The 12,784-nt window shown below is 40.2% G+C and overlaps 1 protein-coding gene across 1 annotated transcript; it reads left to right on the top strand.

Annotated features, from left to right (window-relative positions):
- Nucleotides 1-400: 400 nt before the first annotated feature.
- On the top strand, nucleotides 401-12,340 carry LOC121567483 (neuromodulin-like). The gene is made up of 3 exons (XM_041877555.2): nucleotides 401-641; nucleotides 6,121-6,745; nucleotides 10,051-12,340. The coding sequence occupies exons 1-3, from the start codon at nucleotides 612-614 to the stop codon at nucleotides 10,125-10,127; spliced, it is 732 nt and encodes a 243-aa protein (XP_041733489.2). The 5' UTR covers nucleotides 401-611; the 3' UTR covers nucleotides 10,128-12,340.
- The last annotated feature ends 444 nt before the right edge of the window (nucleotides 12,341-12,784 follow it).

The raw sequence follows: 12,784 nt of genomic DNA, 5'->3' as shown, positions 1-12,784 counted from the left end.
TTGGCAGCAACATGCCGGTGTCTCTGCCAGAACAGGGAATTGGCATAGGTAAATTAGACTGGAGCTTGGCGTATTTATTGATATTTACCAACAGCAGTGACTGAGTGGGATTTAAGCAGGAAAATACCCTCTTTAATATAAAAGCTATTCAACAGTGTAAGGAGGGAATTAAAAAAATAGAGAAAAGGCTGAAGAATGGGAATTTTCTGTTGACAGATTGGATGTATTCAATCATTCATACAAGGAAGGAGCCGTGTGTAGGGTGGGGTTGTAGCTCTCGCCGGTGCAAGGCTGCATGCCGGTCGCCTGTGGAGGAGAGAGGGGGAGGGAGAAGAGGGGGATAGGTTCATCACAGAGAGAGAAGGAGGGGGTGAAGAGAAGGAGGGGTTTTAAAGGGTGGTCTTGTAGTCATTGTTAGCCAGCAAGTCAGAGAGAGGCGCGACCAGGCAGACAGTGAGTGTGTGTGCAAATTGTGATGAGTAAAAGCATTAGGCGACTCAGCTGTTGATACAGCCAGTGAGCGTGTGCGAGAGCGCGAGAGCGAGGGAGTGAGAGAGAAGTGTAAGGCAAAAAGGAAAGAAAGAAGGGAAAAGAGAAAGGATACTACAAGTATGCTGTGCTGCATAAGAAGAACAAAACCGGTAACTGCTTTCTTTACAGATTCTCTCATTCATATCTGTCATTTTCAAAATGTGTAAATTGTTCAACTTTTGGACTAATTACTTCAGTAACTGATCTGAGGATATGCTTGTCTCATTTTCTTGTCTTCTTGGCTCACTGGGACTTCAGTGATGTCTCGGATGGAAAACGGACACGCCTTGTTAATGTAATTATGTTTGAATGAGTGTAGTAGCCACAATGCTTCCAGACCTCACCCTGTAATAGCAGTAAGATGAGCCTGTAACATGATGCTGAGGTCTTTTATACTATTATCGATCCACTACTTTAAACACTGAAAGATGTATTGATAGACACTTGATGCACCTGTTTGCTGCCTTCTGTGATTGCCTTGACTGCTTTGTACTGTAATCATGAAGACTGGGGATACCACCTCCATTGAGCACAATACTGTCTTATTACCTTAAGGCTGCTCTTAATTGATGCACTAATAGCCGCAAAAAAAAATCATATTTCGGTTTTATCTCTAAGAAATAAGAGGATAGAGAAGCATGTTTGCTGAGGAAAAAGGGTGGGGTAAGGATCCACTGACTAAGACTCAACTCCTCTGGCACGGTGTCTCCAGGGACTACAATAGGAATAAATGAGGACCTTAAAGGGATTAGCACGGCTCTGGGGTTAAAAGTGTATAGTGTCAATTAGGTCTACACATGTTTATGGGTGCATAGTTGTGAAAAAGCAGATTAATACATACAAGAGAGCTGCTTTCTCAGAAAAGGAAGGTGTTGTGAATCTACGGGTTGGTCTTGGAGGTGTACAGTAGAAGATAATACCTTGATGTAAGTAGCTATCAGAAGGTATTTTTAATTAACACAGAGCTATCTATCTGCAGAAGCTATCAAGAGTATCGGGATTTTATCGGCTTCATAAAGCACTGGATTCCATCAACACCTGATTGCTGCTTAAATGTCAGCATGTATGAGTCATTTTAGCTCAGCCAGGCTGCACATTGCAATGAAGTGGGTGAGGCATCCCTCTTTCTCTCTCTCTCACACAGCTTTAATACTGCATTAAACCCTATCTCCACACAATGCTGCTATCTGAATCATACACTACACTTACCACAGGGAAAATCGTCTCCCATGCAGCAACCAGCCCTTTCTCTGCTTTCTGATTATGAGGACTGGATAATGAATGAATGAAGTCTCTGGGATTTAGACGGATGAACAGAAAGCATATAAATGGTGCAACAAGAGAGATTGCTCTCAGCATGCTGTTAAAAGCACAGAGAGCTACACACCCATGTAGCAGCATCAGTAGCAGCAACCGGCTTTTTCAACGGAGCCACCAGCCCTCGCTGTCAGACCAGCCGTGATTGTGGAGCCTTTGTTCAAGGGAGAGAAAGCAGACTAATTTAATTAAATAAGGGTGTCTATTATGGCTGGATATTATTTGGTTGCAAACATCCTTCTTGGGGCCATCGAAAACATGTACAACACTGCTCATCAATTCACCGTCCTGGGAATAAGGCGTGTGTCGGAGAGGCATGGGGCTGTGCGGATAGGTGAATGTATTCTCCTCCACCTGAACCCCCCCCCTCTCCTGCAGGAGGAGGGAGAGGAGAGGAGACAGCTGGATGAAAGGGTGTGGTGCTGTGCGAGTGGGTAGTAGCAGTTCAGGGAGAATGGGGGAGATTCAGCTGCAGACTGCAACCCTGCCTGCCTGCTTGCTCTCTAGTCTTTCTCATTCCCATCCACTAGAAAAACAGACATATATCATGCTGGGATGTATTCAAGGATATACATTTACTCTACATATTGCGACAGACACAATATATTTATTGGCAGACTTTTTTTTTACCGTCTCCCTGTCTGGTTTCAGTGGTCGTGTGTAGGTTACACTGTGAGAGCCAAGCTATCTTTTTAATACACACACTGATTTAATTGAAACACACATACAGATAATTAGTGTTGGTTTACTGAGATAAGGGCAATATAAGCCTACCTCATTTGCATATCTACATATTTCTGTCCTTGCATCAGCATCGATGTAGAGGAGCCAGGGAGCGTCTGCTTGAGTGAATAAGAATAGAAAGAGGATACATACCGGCTGTGTGCATTTGTGCAAGCAGCAGTCTCATTCCCCTCTTGTGGCAAAGTCCCTAATGGTTTCCAAACTGAGACAGTGGTCTGACGTGGGGGATGGTGGCTGGCTACCGTTGAAAGATCCATCCATAAACCCACTGTGGGGTGTGGTTCACACAGGGTTGCCGACCCAAGGACAGTGGCTGGGGCCCGAGATGTATACATTTGTCTTTCAGATACCGTAGCTGGACTTTTATTGGTGATGTATCATCTACAGGCAATCAACTATCTAAAAGGGCAAATGCAACTAGTGTTCTAGGGAGAGAGTTTTGAGATATGCTCATTTTATGAATGGAAAGATAATGCACTGAGTGACATAAAGGAATCAGATTGTTGTTTAAATACAGTTGGAGCTGTCTCAGGAGTCTGGGTTTCAATTGACATATGAATGCTTTTTAACATCAATTGATTATTCAATTATTTATAGATCTTCAATGATTAAGGTTTAAAAGGGATATAGGCTTGTAGGAAAACACCATTGGAACTGTCTATATAGAACTTACAACAAAAAAAGCAGACCTCTGGTTGTAAGACATTTCCTTATGTCAGATTATATAATTTTTCTGTGTCTCAAAATTATGTTCTATATTGCTGTAGGTACATTGGTTAACAACAGACATAAACATGCAAATATATTCACTTGGGCATTCTACCAAATCATGTGTCTGGGAAGCCGCCTTCTAACATGGCAGGTAGACTACTGTTTTGTGGGTTGAACGGACAATAAACTGTAAATAGGCTACAATTGACTGTGGTAAAATTGTTGTAAAATCAATATAATTCTATGCTCTTATTAAAAAAAGTATAGTTGGTCTCAATACATTTACCCGACTGAACAAACAGAAATCTGCGTAAAATCCCCAAATGTACAATGAAATACAGAATCTTCCCTTAATATCATAATGATGTCATCTCTCATATTCCCAAAACAGTTTACAATTACAGTTTAGTAGATGCTCTTATCCAGAGCGACTTACAGTGGTGATTGCATACATTTTTCATACTGGTCCCCTGTGGGAATTGAACTGTCATTTTTGGTAGATTGTTATTTTTAGGAGATGCTCTTATCCAGAAGCAATTAGGGTCAAGCGCCTTGCTTAAGGGCACATCAGCAGATTGTTCACCTAGTCAGGGATTCAAACCAGCAACCTTTTGGTTACTGTCCCAACACTCTTAACCGCTAGGCTACCTGCTGTCCTTCTCAATCTCCATAAGTCATTCTTATGGTGACTCACAACTCCAGTAAGTCATTCTATTTGAGTAAGTGCTTAGACCAAAATTTGGCAATTGTGAGCACCTATGAGATCATTCATATTAAACGTACCATTACGGCTGTGAGGGTGTGCCAGACACACTAAGTTCAAATCCTACTCTAACAGTCTATCACATCTCACTACTCCATTAGCTATATAAGCACTTCAGTTCACTCAATTATTCCAAAATCATACATTTTCAAGCCTTTAAAAACATTCTATATTTATTGGTAGCAGGTGGTTAAGACATCTTTCTTCTCCTAAACGTGCCACACACACGCACGCGTGCACACGCGCACACACACACACACACACAGTGACCCTGAACAAACGCCCTGACCGATGGAACCGCCAGCCCCTCCCTGCTACCCTGATTAGCAACCTGATTTATGGTTTCCTATTGGCTGCTTTCCCAAGGGGTCAGGTACAATTTCGTTCATGGTGACATATAGTCTTTCATAGCCTAAACCAGTAGATTAATCCATTTTCGGTTACTGTACCACCAACTGAATTTAGCTCTGCCCGGAATACACCTGAAGTACCCCTAATGTGCATTTTACCAGTAAGCCTATGGTCTCATGAGTCTTCTCAAGTACCCCCACGGGTCCTAGTACCCCTGGTTGGGAACCACTGGCCTAAAACAGCAGACAGGGCACTGAGTGATGAGTTACATGTAGCACTCTGGTTGTCAAGGTAACCTTTGATCGTTTGCGGGAGGATGGCTGTGCATCTTGACGAGGTAGCAACCAAAGATGGATCCACAAAGAAGCTTCCAGGAATCTAGTAATTAAACAACGATGTACGCCTTTTTTAATAACATAGTAATAATAACATAATGTATGTTATTATGACTATGATATTTAAAGTGGTGTTCAACATAATGATAGTAACCGATTACAGTATCTAAAAACATAGCAAAACAAATACTAATTGGAACATTAGATTAATCATCAAGACATAACTGATCCACATGCAGCACTCTTTGGTTTATTATGCAACGAGACAAAAATAATTACGTATTCGTAACAAGAAGCAAGAACCCCTCGTGAAAACATCACATTGGGTAACATCATGAAAGCCAAAGCATGTGACACTCTTAGCTACATCATGGATTTAGAATCACAGTCTCTTTGATTTGGTTTAGGCCACACTGCCTGTTATGTTTGTGTTACATTGGTTCACTCTATTATTTTCAGATTAACATAATTTGTCTGTATGAGATAAATGCATAATTCAAATCAATACAATCTGTTTATTTATTTATTCATTTTGAATGTATTGATCATTTTTTGCTTTGTCAATTTCAACATCATTGTTTATTTTTCCTTATTTCACTTCATTTCTTTTTCATTAGATTTATAAGAATCACAACACAGCCCTCTATTTGATGGACCAAACTAGGAATCCAACTATGGATCCAGATACTGTATAAAAGGTAACATCTTGGCGCTCTATACATGCTCCAACACCTATTCCTAATCTTTTCCTAAACTCTGCTCCAGTCATGGCCACCAACGTCTTACACCCCAAACCTGAACAACCCTGCTCAGATCCACATCCCACTCTCACCTCCTGCTCGGACTGTACCTTCTTCTGCCTTGAACTATCCACCTTTATTCTACCTTAATTCTACACATAACCTAGTATCTATTGTGGGTGGTGGGTATGTTGATGGGATGTATTATTGGAGATGCCTTTTGGAAGTGTTCTTATTCAGAACCATTGGGATTGTATGTGAATAACATCCAATGCCGTTCACCACAGTGGAATGCTATCTGTTCATCTGCCACGATAAGAGAAGCTATTGGTTGGATGTTGATATAACAGGGCTACACAATAGTTACTGTCACTCACTATTTGGCAGGCCCATTGAGTATGTGCCTCTGATACCACTTCATTGGAGACTTTTCGCATTTAGCCATAAGGATGGGATGCAGCAGCTTTCTAAGAGTTTAGTAGGTCACCGGAAGGGTACCTGTTTGGTTCTTGTTAGTTAGATAACAATAACATTGCTTCATTTTAGGACAGACACAAAATGTCAATAGTGGTGATTTGTTGTCCTCTAATATGCTCATCACTTCTTGGCATCCTGTCTCTTTCCCAAGGTTGAGAAGAATGAAGAGGCTGACCAGGAAATCAAGCAGGATGAGAAGAAACCAGAGGACAAAGCCCACAAGGCGGCCACCAAAATCCAGGCCAGCTTCCGTGGACACATACTCCGGAAAAAAATGAAAGATGGAGAGGAGGATGAGGAGGCCAGTCCAGCTGTCCCAGAGGAGGAGGCGAAGGAGGCAGCAGACGGAGAGGAGGAGAAGAAGGAAGATGTCCCCCCTGCGACTGAGCAGGCTGCCGAGGAAAAAGACCCCACTGAGATTAAAGAGGAGGAGACGAGCCAAGCCAAAAGCCCCACCTCAGAAAAGCCAGCAAACTCTCCTGCCCCTGTCGCCACCTCGCCCGTGGCAGCAGCAGCTTCTCCCACTGCAGCGGCGGAGCCTTCAGAGCCTCCCAAAGAGGAGGCCAAGGCAGAGCCCAGCAACACCAAGGAGAAGCCCAAAGAGGTGGACAGCAGTGAAGCTCCGGTTTCTGCCCAAAACCCCTCCACTGATTGTGTTGAAAAGAGTGTGGAGGGTGGTGCTGCCCAGGAGGAGTCCAAACAAGCCGACGTGCCTGCTGCTACTGTCAGTGAGACGGCTGATAAGGAGGAGCCTCACCAAACACAAGACAAAAAAGGTAGGCCTTATTATCACCCAGCCTCTGAGATGCCCATCCATGTAGATGAGCTTAGAAATAGGCAACAAATACAACACAAAACAAATAGTCTACACAATAGCTTGAATAATACATTTATTATTAATAATACAATTGGCTGTGAGCCAAATTTACAAAATGACATCATGTCAAGATGTTACTCATAATTTCTTTACATTATCTTTGATTGGTTATATTACCTTAGACTAAAAACTATGAGAGAAAGGGTCAAATGCTCAGTAGGTTATCTTGTTCCAGTCCAGGAACTCCCAGACTGTATGATGTAGCCTACCTAATGGAATATGTGCAGAATCCTCTACAGGAGGATCAATGGCTGAGTCCTAAATGGCACCCTATTCCTTACGTAGTGCACTGCTTTTGACTAGAGCCCTATGGGCCCTGGTCAAAGTAGTGCACTTTATAGGGTACATGGTGCCATTTGGGACACAAGCTTAGACGGGACTGGGAGAAACTAGGTCATAGAGGCTGCACTCTCTGCAGGTTATCATAGTTACACTTACTGGGATACCTGGCCATGGTTTTTAGACTTACCGAATGATAAATGACTTCAACTGGTGAATGATAAATTACTTAAACTGGTGAATTATAAATTACTTAAACTGGTCAATTAAGACGGAAACCAGCAGACCGTGAAGACAAGCATGACTTGGAATGGCTAACCATCATTTGAAGCACTAGACAAATGTAGGTCATAAAGACCAATGTAAAGGATATTGGACCAATTTAAAGGATATAGGACCAATGTAAAGGATATTGGACCAATGTAAAGGATATTGGACCAATGTAAAGGATATTGGACCAATGTAAAGGATATTGGACCAATTTAAAGGATATAGAATCAATGTAAAGGATATTGGACCAATGTAAAGGATATTGGACCAATTTAAAGGATATTGGACCAATGTAAAGGATATTGGACCAATGTAAAGGATATTGGACCAATTTAAAGGATATTGGACCAATGTAAAGGATATAGGACCAATTTAAAGGATATTGGACCAATGTAAAGGATATTGGACCAATGTAATTTTTGCTTCAGCAAAAAAAGGAAAGGAGGGTGCTCAACAATATTGACAAAAACTCTAAATATTTTAGTATTCAATATGTAGCAGTGGAGGTGTTTAGATTATCTGTCTGGTTTATTCAGGGTCTATACACAATGAAACACAAGACAGTGTTGTTGCAAGACCTTGCGCAGAAATATTATTGATGGAGACTTTCATGATAAGTTAATGAATGACTGAATCAACTGTATTGATCCCCAGAGAGAGAAATCTGAATAAATAATAAATGAGCTCATCTTCTAGGATGGGTTGAAATGTCTATATTTTCACAGTGATGCATGGTTACCACTCCCTTACCTGAAACCTGCCCATTGATTGCCCGTAGAATACTAAGTGCTGTGTGAGTCATGTATCATGAGTGACATACACTCAAGTCTAGCTCCATCTCTGATTCCCAGTGGATGACCAGAGAAGATGATGATTAAAGTCAATGCAGTCAGGATGACATCATTACCTCCATGAAATGAGGAGAATAGCTTTGATTGGAAACAACATCTAAATGTCATACTAACAACTCATAGGGAAAATAACTCTTAACCCTGTGAGACCCAATGTTGCAAAAATATGTTTACTAAACAAAACAATTATGCCAAACACTACACAGTGCATCTCCTGAGACTCAGATGTACTGTATCTCTTAGTAGTATTTGTTGTGTGTTGGTATGGTTATTGTGGCATCAGTAGCCTCTGAAACATTAGAAAACTGTCCACTCGTCTGAGACCACACTGGTCCCCTACACAAGCATGTTGTAGCCATCTATGCAAGTACATGACTTTAAATATGTTTTCCTGTCTTCTCTAAGATGTAGTGATTATGTAGAAAAAAATATATAGAGAAAAAAACATTCTGAGCTAGAGCTGGAGGTAATTTTGTACGCGCTGCAAAAATGCAACATTAGGCTTGAAGGGTTGCCAAACTGAGACATTCATATATTCAAGTAAAACATAGTTTCCCTTCCAAAATCTGCAAATAATATGGACATCCAAATACTTCAAGAGTAACTTTGATGTCCCTTCTACACATCAAAAGAACAAAAATGAATATATATTAAAAGAATACTGCCATTGATGACCATTCATTTTATGGTAAAGAAGTAAGATAGGTTATCTCTCCAAAATAACCCAGAAACGACAGCCAAATATGTTATCCATACATAGAAAACCCACAAAATAGTTTATCCTGTTTTTGATAGTTAAATACTAGAGTTTGAATTCGATCAATGTGCCTATTTCAGACATAATATGACTTCATTTCAAATGTATATACCATTAGACAATATTTTCCGTCACATGTAAATGTTTTTGATCCATTTTGATGTGATTTTAATAATTTCAGTTTTCTTACCACACATTTTTGCTACCATTGAAGCCCAATGTTGAATTGTTTTCTACAAACTTGAAATCCCAAAAAACAGATTATTTTCATAATCAGAGGCCTATTACAAGTATTTCTGAAGGATAAAAAATTATATTATTTGGATCTATGCTTAGGTCTCACAGGGTTAAAAATCTGACTTGATAGTACAATTGCAATAAAATAGTACTCAATAGTAAATCATATATATTGGCGTAAATGTAGGCCAGCTGTTCTGAAAACAGAGTAGATTTAGTTTTGGACTTGGGAATCCCACCTAGCAGGTTCTGAGAGGAAGGAACAGCAAGTCTCTGCCCAAAAGAAGCCACATGCCTTTTTGTAAGCATGTTAAGTAATAAGTGAAATATAACATTGTGACAGCCACAGGCATATACAGAGCTCTTTATAATGGGTCTCTGTAGCCTTTTTATTATCGTATTTCACACAGTCCACTGAGAATAAACAGGTCTCCACCTCACCGCTTACATTACTTAAATATGTAGGCCTGATCAATACACATTTTGTTACTGAAAAATTGAATATTTTCACACGCAAAATGCTAACATTCTCTCTCTCTCTCTCTCTCTCTCTCTCTCTCCCTCCACTCCCTCCTTCCTTCCTTCCTACCTTCCTACCTACCTTCCTTCCTTCCTTCCTTCCTTCCTTCCTTCCTTCCTTCCTTCCTTCCTTCCTTCCTTCCTTCCTTCCTTCCTTCCTTCCTTCCTTCCTTCCTTCCTTCCTTCCTTCCTTCCTTCCTTCCTTCCTTCCTTCCTTCCTTCCTTCCTTCCTTCCTTCCTTCCTTCCTTCCTTCCCTCCTTCCTTCCCTTCCTCCCCATTCCTTCTTTCAGATGCTGCTGAAGAATCCCAACCAGCTGAGGCCCCAGAGGCAGACCAGGAGGTCAAGGAGGACCAAGAGAAAGTTTAACATAGAGAAAAAAATTACTATGATTACAAATGAATTTAAAGGGTGACTCTTTTCCTTCTGAATGTGAAGATAGTCCATTTTTATTTGTTTGTCATTTTTTGTGTGGCAATGATTTTCTTATGTTGGGGGAGTTTCCAACATGTGTTTTTTGGTTCAAGCTATAAGTGGTATGATTTGGGTATGCTCTGTATCTTACATGATTGAATCGATGGTTGGATGTATCCAAGTTTTGAACTGAGTTTCAAAATCCTACAAAGCAGGACAGGACATTTTCATATTCTGCTTGAGTTGATCAAGCTTGGTTTAGATTCTTTGAGTAATCAGTCCTTCCCCATTCCGCACTTACACAACTAACAAGTCTGAGGTGATTTTCACGACTTTACGGAAAACGATAAATACTATGACATAAATATTGTTGGCCCCACAACTAAAATCCCCCTTCCAAATTACATGATTAGCATGAACCATCTAACAAGTTGCATGGGAACTCTTCCGCTAAGAGGACCTTTTCACAGTCACAATACAAAAAAAATGTGGCTTCTATTTGATGTCCTTGGTGTTGTTATGACCGTTTGATATGAATTGGAATTACTCTTGCACTGATGTTAAAAAGAAAATCAAACAAACAAAACTAAAAAACGTTTCCTATGTTCCAGTGAGTGCAATGTCCAGTTTGAATCTAAGGAGTTAAATTGTGAAAAAAATCAAATAATGGTTTCAATGTCTGTTTTCAAAATAAAGCAATGTGCCAATTACCATCATAAGTTGTGGAATATATTTCACCTGCCAAACAAAATATTTGGTAATGAAGGCTAATGATAAGCCACTTTCACATAAACCCTGAATTAGAGTATAATAGTATTATTTTTCATGAGATCTAGAGACATCTAGTGGAGCGTGGTAGTACCTGCAGCTTAGGGCTTGGGGCTCGATTCAATCCGTACTGCTGAAGTTCAGCACTATAGCGCAGTTACATTTTGAAATATATAGGTAATTTACGATTGAGTCGACCAATGCAGTGTTTACCATGAAAGCAGTCCGCTAACTCGGGAACATTGGCATTACTATCACGCTTTGTGGCAGCTCTTCAACACTACATATTGAATAGAGTCCCTGGTATGAAACAATACCCAGCTATTAACTTATTAGTAACAAATGCTATACTTTTGGGTCTCGATTCAATCCATATCGCTGACGTTCAGCGCTATAGTGCACTTGAAATTGAAAGGTCATTTCCGATTGAGCTGACATATGGAGCGTTTACAGTGAATGCAGTCTCCGCTAACGCAGGAACATTGCCTTTAAATGTCAATCGAACTACAACACAGATTTTCAGCACTACGGATTGAATCAAGCCCAATTGACTTGATAGTAAAAACATACTGGTGGTTAGCTCAGTTTTTTTTTTTTTTTTACTAAATAGGTTATAGATACACCCAATCTTCCATACTCCCAGTATTTGGCACAAACACTTCCAGTTGGTCAGGTCTGTGTTGGAGGATCAGTTAGTGTTTCATAATCACCAGATATATTTCTCATGAAGGATGGACTGGTGCATGTGCTTTCCAGGGTTAGGGTCAATTCCCATTTAATGTCATTCTTTATCTCAATGGGGCCTCCTGGTTTAAAGGTTAGATAAAAACGCTACAAGGCTCATAGAAAATGAATAGACTATCCAGTTCAGGAGTTCATCAGTGTCCATATCAGTTGCCCTTTCCTTCTATAAAGGCTATCATTTCCATCAGACAACGCAAATGACTGTATCTACTGGCAGGAGTTCTCCTTCCAGGGATCTCACTGTTCAGATAGCTTTGTCAGTGTCATTTCCAATGTCCAGAGTTAACTGGCTAGAAAGTGTCATAGAAACCCCTCTCCTTTTCCAAAACAGATGTATCGTTTTTCAAGCACTCCAGAAATATACAGTATAGGACACAAATCTCCCAATGAGAATTACAATATGTATATTATTTTATTTGCATGTTACATGGTGATAAACACAATTGTACCAGGGAGATACTGTGTTTCAAGCGTTCTCCAAAAAGATTACTCATTGACATCTCAATCCACATTCAAATACAGAACACTGAATTCAAACAAATTGATTTTGTTGTCGAAATTCTTTCTTGTTTACCTTTACATACCATTTTTTGAAATAAATCGCAATAACTTTACCATAAATCAAAGGAAATAAAAAACGGGACATTGCTGTGTAATGATTGTATAATTGTCTAGGAATTCCATTCTTGTGACAAAGGGAAGTACAAATGTGACATTCCTCTGTGTCCTACAGTCGAGTATTATCAACAAAGTGAACTTTGGGATAGACTCAACTTAAATATATTCTAAAAACATTTTATATACAGGTGAGATAAATAATAAGATGGTGGGTTACACATGTAACCATAGCTTGGTGGGATGGATAAACATGTGGCCAATGTAAATGACTGGTAATTCATGCCACATGTATCTCTTTCAATGGCTTCAAACAAGCCAAAGTAACTCAACAGGGTGTGCACACACAAGCCAATTTTATACAGCGATGAGATGCAATGTTCATTATTAGTAAGAATCTAGGTAGACATATCAGTCCCCTTCAGTTCCCCAGGTCTCAGTCATAAGGGATCAGGGGCTGTATGCATAGGCTGGGTACAGTGCAG

The sequence above is a fragment of the Coregonus clupeaformis genome, chromosome 6 (assembly GCF_020615455.1).
Source record: "Coregonus clupeaformis isolate EN_2021a chromosome 6, ASM2061545v1, whole genome shotgun sequence".
In the NCBI taxonomy this organism is placed as follows: Eukaryota; Metazoa; Chordata; class Actinopteri; order Salmoniformes; family Salmonidae; genus Coregonus; species Coregonus clupeaformis.
The sequence above is the reverse complement of the archived record's forward strand: the minus strand, read 5'-3'. Positions and strand labels throughout refer to the sequence as shown.

Bases quoted from the DNA above. Each gene is read 5' to 3' on its own strand.
- LOC121567483 (XM_041877555.2), top strand. From the start codon at position 612: ATGCTGTGCTGCATAAGAAGAACAAAACCG. The intron at 642-6,120 runs GTAACTGCTTTC...CTCTTTCCCAAG, and splicing joins GCATAAGAAGAACAAAACCG to GTTGAGAAGAATGAAGAGGC. The intron at 6,746-10,050 runs GTAGGCCTTATT...TCCTTCTTTCAG, and splicing joins CCAAACACAAGACAAAAAAG to ATGCTGCTGAAGAATCCCAA.